This window comes from Oratosquilla oratoria, chromosome 33 (assembly GCF_046742065.1).
Source record: "Oratosquilla oratoria isolate Oo_2021 chromosome 33, ASM4674206v1, whole genome shotgun sequence".
Classification (NCBI taxonomy): domain Eukaryota; kingdom Metazoa; phylum Arthropoda; class Malacostraca; order Stomatopoda; family Squillidae; genus Oratosquilla; species Oratosquilla oratoria.
In genome coordinates this window covers 14015019-14022162 of record NC_134809.1, presented here as the reverse complement: position 1 = coordinate 14022162, position 7144 = coordinate 14015019, and the positions used below count along the sequence as shown (strand labels likewise).

General features: G+C 41.6%; 1 protein-coding gene across 1 annotated transcript; it reads right to left on the bottom strand.

Annotated features, from left to right (window-relative positions):
• Positions 1-1035, bottom strand: LOC143017915 (serine/threonine-protein kinase Chk1-like). Its single transcript, XM_076172954.1, has one exon. The coding sequence runs from the start codon at positions 1033-1035 to the stop codon at positions 1-3; it is 1035 nt and encodes a 344-aa protein (XP_076029069.1).
• Positions 1036-7144: the final 6109 nt, after the last annotated feature.

The window sequence follows — 7144 nt, the reverse complement described above, 5'->3', positions numbered from 1 at the left end:
TCATTCATTGCATCTTGAGCCTTGAATCCAGGCTCGTTCTTCTGGATCTGGAAGGAGTAGTTTTTCAAAAAGTGCGAAAGCTTCCTCGGAGAGTGACTCCCATCGTCTCTCCTTTCGCATTTCCGCGGTCGCCTCCAGCATCACCGCAGAGGACCAGATCTCGAAGTCTGAATCCCCGCTTTGGGCCCTCCGCCAAGGACTTCGACCAGTAAGGAGCTCGAAAAGGATAATGCCGCATGACCAAATATCGGCCTGTTGTCCCTTGTAGCGTCTTGCGAAGACTTCGGGAGCAATGTAGGCCGTTGTGCCGCACACGCTGCTGAGGTACTCTCCCTCCACGAACTCACAGGCGAGCCCGAAGTCACCGATCTTGAGAACGTCGTTACGTGTGAGAAGAAGGTTCTCCGGTTTTAGGTCTCGGTGAGTAACGTGGAGAGAGTGGACGTATTTGAGTCCTTGGATCAGCTGAACAAAGTAGTATCGTGCCTCGTCTTCGGGCACTCCTTTGTCGCTGATTATTTGTCTCAGAGTGCCACCGCTGGCGTACTCAAGGTAAATGTAGAGGTGTTCTTCGTCGATGATTTCACCCAGGAAAGCAATGATGTTTTCATGCTCGAGTTTCCTGTGAATCTCGACTTCTTTCAATTGGCGTTCGAGGCGTCGGATTTGAACAGTTTTTCTGGCGCAAAGGAAACCAGAAGAGTTCTTTTCCATGAGCTGAACTGATCCGAAACCGCCTCTGCCAAGAAACATAACCTCTTTCCATTGGTTTCGAAGATCAGAAAGTTCGGATTCTTTAAGTTTCTTATCGACATGTGAAACTTCGTCTTCCGAATCCGAACGTTTCCTTTTGATTGCAGACTGAGCTCTAGAGGCTTCAGTCGCTTCTTTTTCGTTGCTGGCGTCCCTTTTCGAGTCTCCTACTGCGAGGTCGAAGTCCTTGTCGAAGTCCCTCGAAGTCCTTTGTCCCTGGATTCCTTCCTCGCCTTCCTCTTCCGGATCGCCGGTGACTCTGGAGCAGCTGTCGATTCTCATTTCCACAAAATATTTATAATAATTTCAGACAAATTCTTCGCACAGCAGAACGTTCTGGAAAACCTAGATATGTAGTGTGTCCGAGAAGCTACGCAATGGTTTCGAATGAAACATCATTGACGTTCCTCTGGGAGAGAAAAAACTCAACCAATACGACAATTATCCTTCAGGCGAGAGAGAGAGAGAGAGAGAGAGAGAGAGAGAGAGAGAGAGAGAGAGAGAGAGAGAGAGAGAGAGAGAGAGAGAGAACACCATGTCGTTAGCTACCTATGAACGAGGGCATGAAAAAACTCAACCTAAACGACAATTATCTTTCCGGTGAAAAGAGAGAGAGAGAGAGAGAGAGAAAAGAGTGAGAGAGAGAGAGACAGAGAGATAGACAGATAGAGAGAGAGAGTGAGAGGGCACCATGTCCTTAGCAACCTATGAAGATGGAGAGAAAAAAACTCAACCAATCCGACAAATATCCTTCAGGTGAGAGAGAGAGAGAAAGACACGGCAGCCTTACGAGACACTGAATCCTTCCTTTGGCCCTGTCTTTCCGTAAATATATCAAGAAACGAGCGACAAACGTATACGAACCAGATAGAAATGAGGTGAAGCTTTTGGGAAGTTGATCGAATGAATAAGGGAAAGTGAACCCAAACTTCTGCACTTCCTGGTTATTCGTAAGAGTTAAGCATTACAAAAAAAAAGACGAAATCGAACGAATGACCAATGACCTCCGAAGTTATTTTTTGTTGTTCGTGAATACAGTTTACCAGCGTTTCTATCCATGTGGACCATTATCGTGTCACTCGGGAGGGAGCTAAAGGGGTTATCACACCGGGCTATTTTTCCTCCGACATCTTACCTCCAACCTCCATTTGAATAACTTGAATGTGAATTCGCTCACTAAGGCTTCTCTTAGAACATTTCAGCAGTATGTCTAACATTCGTCTTTTAGTTCGTTATTCATCGTTACTATTCATTACGGATAGATTATTTGATATTTGGATATTTGAAAATTAGAATATTATAACCAAAGTCGTTTTTCACTCAAACGAACCCTCAACTGACGATGATGGCGAAGTCCGTGGAAGCCCAGTGTGATAACCCCATCAAGAGAGGGTGGGGGGGGGTAGAGGGAGGGCCATCTATGATGACGAGTGACGAGAACAAAGAAACCAATCACAGCTTTTTCGTTATGGGGCTAACGTGTCCACACTAGAAACCTGCGCTTCATTGAAATCACCACAAATAGACACGGTCCACTAATTAGGCACACCTAACGAAGGGGCAAACAGACGTGACCTTATTGTACACACCCGAACCTGACCTATGACATCATCAAAACCATGCAAATATATACATTTAATTGTTGAGTAATTCATATACTTTTATATGCATTCATTTCTGAATAAAGGTTGTTTTGTGAGCAAAATTGTATCAATAAGAACGTCTAACGATGGTGGTAGTGCCTCATATTCTGTTGAACAAAGCGGAATAACTTCCCTGGGAATTCTGAATCCATACACACGAAAATAATCTACAGTTTTGTTGCCATGGTGCGAGCTTAGTAGCTGCTAGTTAAGTAGCAGCTATTTTAGTAGCTACTAGTGCTCACTGCAAGTTAACTTACCCGGCAAGTAAGTGTTGTCACAAACATAGTATTTCGAGCTAAATTTACTAACTTTCTGTTGACACTAGGATAGCTTCGAAGTAAGTTTACTAACTTTCGGTTGACACTGGGCAAATAGAGGGGTAGTTTACAAGTCGCTAACACTAGCGGCTACTAAACTAGCCCGTGTCAGTGAGGTTTATGAGCGCATTAGCATTCTTCTTTCTTTGTGAGCAATATAGACAGACTCTTCCTCACTAACACATTATCTTGTGGGACATATATATATATATATATATATATATATATATATATTATATATATATATATATATATATATATATATATATATATATATATATATATATTGGTGTATTTGATAAATCACTGACAAAGACGACCTGAAGGACAAGAAGAGTTCTGAACAAGTGCCCCGAGGAATACACGTCGTGTCGTCGCATCGAGCCGGCCTCCGGAGTGTGACAGATTTTTTTTTTTTTTTTTTTTCTGATGCAGTTTCTCCCGCGCTATTACAGGCTGGAGGGACAAAACTCCCTGCGACTTTTCTCAAATAGCCTCGGGCATGCTTTCAGCTCAAAACTATTTTGTACTCTCAGAGACAAACATCCGTTTCGTTCCGTCGTTTGGTGCGAGCTGCTCCTGCGTGTGGAGTCCTGTGATAGAGAGACGGCGTCCCAACTTGGCACTGGAAAAGTGACCTCACCCTTCCTTTGTTCGACCAAAGAGTGAAACACTGCGTATGTTTTATTCAGGCAAGCATCAGGGGATTTCATTCGCCAATGGTCTTTTCCCCCTTGCAAGAGGGGTGACCGAGTCTCTTAGACTCCTCGCTGGAGGAAAATATCTGGGTCGTTCCAAAAGTGCCTCCGATTTTTTAACTCAAAAGATTGAAGAGCTACAATTGCGGGAGTGGCACCATTAAAACGAGCAACCTTTTGTGCTCCAGAATTTATTTTTCTACATAGTCACCACCATTCTCAATGCACTTTTGCCAGCGATGAATGAGAGCCTTGATGCCTCGGTCGTAAAAGTCAGTGCCTGCCTAGGCAGTCCATTTTTTCATGGCTGCAATTACGGTGTTGTTGTCGGGGAAACGCTGCCCACGTAATGCGTCCTTCAGAGGTCCGAACAAGTGGAAGTCTGACGGTGCCAGGTCGGGACTATACGGTGGGTGAGACAGCACCGTCCAGCCGAACTTTGTCACACATTCCGTGGTCTTCAAACTTGTGTGTGGCCTGGCGTTGTCGTGTTGCAAACGGAATGTTTCCCTTTTCTCTGGCCTTACACGGGCAATCCGGGCCTTCAGCTTGGTCAACGTTTCAACGTAATGGTCAGAGTTGACAGTCGCCCCTGGTTCCAAGAAATCCAGGAGGATGACGCCCTTCCTGTCCCAGAAGACGGTGCACATCACTTTGCCTGCAGATGTCTGCATCTTGAACTTCTTCTTTGCTGGGGAGTGTGAGTGGTGCCATTCCATCGACTGCCGTTTGGACTCCGGCTCGTAGTGGTGACACCACGTCTCGTCACCAGTGATGATGCGGTCCAAGAATCCGTCACCTTCGGCTTCGTACCGATCCAACAAGTCCTGACAGACATCCCGTCGGTGGTCCTTTTGGTCCTGCGTGAGCATTCGTGGAACCCACCTAGCACACACTTTGCTGTATCCTAGGGATGACAACATCGTTTCCAGTGCACTGACACCCACATCCAACTCTACACGCATTTCATTCACCGTTATCCGCCGATCAGCGCGGATGAGTTGATCGAGGCGTACTTTGTTTTCCAGGGTGGTGGCTGTGCATGGACGTCCGGAGCGTACTTTATCACTCACATCTCTGTCGCCACTCTGAAATCGACGAACCCATCTCTTAACTGTGCTGACATCAACTGCATCGGCTTCGTAAACGTTCACCAGGCGCCGGTCAATGTTGATTGGTTAAAAAAAATTCTGCATGGAGGAATTCAATGACGCATCTCGGCTTCTGACGCACGTCCACGACAGGGATTGCTTTCTTAGAGTGTCACACCATCAATATTTGCAACAGAGAGATGAAACTTTCAGGTAATGAGTGCATAAGTTCAGTCATCATAACAATGCAATTTGCAATCCACTTGGATCCCTTCGGGCGAATAAAAAATAGGAGGCATTACTTTTGGAACGACCCTCGTACACACACACACACACACACACACACACACACACACACACACACACACACATATAAATATATATATATATATATATATATATCATATATACATATATATATATAAATATATGTATATATGACAATCTCCATGACCGTCGCGCAGAGGATTCGAACCCACTGCTTCTGGACCCAAGAGAGGCTCCATAACACCCGCCAGAGCAGCGGGTTTGAATCCTCTGCGCGACGGTCATGGAGGTCTGATTGATGTCGCTGTTTACTAGCGAATTTCTCATATAATATATATATATAAATATATATATATATATATATATATATATATATATATATATATTGAATATTCATCTTATCAACCACACTAATATACTTCTATTTTAATTCCATGCAAACACGAGTAAGACTGACAGGAGTATATAGCTCCATGGAGGTATATTCGAAAACTGAGACGCTTTCAGGCTGAGGACTCGAACCTAGCCGATACGTAACAAATGGACAGTGACTTAAAATGGATATCTGTGCACTGGGGACCATCCAGTATATGTTAATAAGAATCACACTTATGTACATACTACCAACGGGTAATCATGGTGGGGATGGGTTGAGTATAAAGTACGTGTATACGTTTTTAACTCGACCATACCCAAATAAGAAAGTGTGCTGAATTTGTATTCCTTTTCATGGCTGAGTTGTTTAAGTCATTGTCCATTTGTTACGTATCGGCTAGGTTCGAGTCCTCAGCCTGACAGTGTCTCAGTTTCCGAATATGTTTCCAACGAGTTACGGACTCCTGTTAGTCTTGATCGTGTTTGGAAGGAATTAAAATGGAAATAAGTTAACGTGTTTGATAAGATAAATATATATATATATATATATATATATATATATATATATATATATATGTATATATATGTATATAAATATATGTAATATATATATATATATGTATATATAATTGTGTATGTGTGTGTGTTTGTGTGTGTGTGTGTGTGGTGTATGTGAGTGAGTGAGAGAAAAAAAAAGAGAGAGGGACTGAGAGAATGTGTGTATTTGTGTGTATATTTGATCATAATGTAACAGCATTCCTTAAAGTATTTTACATCATATATTTTTTGCCATGTGTGTCTTGCTGCCTTTATATTTCAGAAATATTAAAATTGCATCTGGAGAGCTAGACATTTCCCAGAAAAGAAAAATTGTCGCTGTTCTACTATCTCCCTCTTTCTCTCCCTCTTTCCCTCTCTCTCTCTCTCTCTCTCTCTCTCTCTCTCTCTCTCTCTCTCTCTCTCTCTCTCTCTCTCTCTCTCATGCACTAATGATTACACAGAAGATTTTTGAACTGCTGCTGGTTTCTTCCAGGTCTTTAAAATGCTTTTTTTTTTCCTTTTCCCAAATTCGAGCAAGAGCAATTTTGTTCAGATAATGCAACTTGGGTATGTATTTAAACTTCGCTTCCTGATTTCAAAACCCTCTACATTCCTGTGTTCCCAAATTTTCGTGTCTTTCAGCCCAGAATATTTTTCTTTCAAGACAATTTTCTTTTCTTTTTTCTCCTCTTTCTTATTTCTTTACGCGCCATTTCATCAATGTCATCCTAATTTTCTTATCCTTGTCTTATTGCTGTCTTGTTCCTTGGCGTGGCATTTTCTTTCCTCCGTCCTGAAATTGTCTTTTTTTTTCCTTTTCGTTTTCTTGTCTTTTAACACCATTAACTCAGCGCGCGCCGGGTCCACGGCCATTGACTTCATCTAATTCCGCTTCTTATGCTTTTCTGTTCCTTCTGCTCCTGTGTTTGTTCCAGGATCTATCCAACCTTTCCGATCTTACTCCCCAGCCCCGATTTTAATTGTTTTTCTTTTTTTGTAATATTTTTCCTCCCTTAGTGCTCTTCCTATGCATCTTTTTTTCTTATTCCTCTTTTTTTGTCTCGCTACTCTGATGTTGCATTCTATTTAAAAAAAAAAAAAAAAAAAAAAGGGATTAGTTTTATAGTTAAATGCTTAGTACTTGATTAAATACCTAAATTGATCTTTTCTCGCATAGCACAGCCATATCTTATTCATCTGAAATAAATGAATAAAGAAACTAACAAGTAAATGAGTATATGAATAAACAAGTAAGTTCACTGATCCATAGAGAAAGACTTGGATGAATATTTAGACAAATATATTATAGCTCACTCTCTTTATTTTTACCTGAAATCTACAAGGTAAAAAAAAAAAAAAAAAAAAAAAAAAAAAAAAAAAATATATATATATATATATATATATATATATATATTCGTCGGGGAGACATTCTCAATACAATGTTACTTAACTTTTTT

Coding starts and splice junctions, on each gene's coding strand:
- LOC143017915 (XM_076172954.1), bottom strand. CDS start 1,035: ATGAGAATCGACAGCTGCTCCAGAGTCACCGGCGATCCGGAAGAGGAA.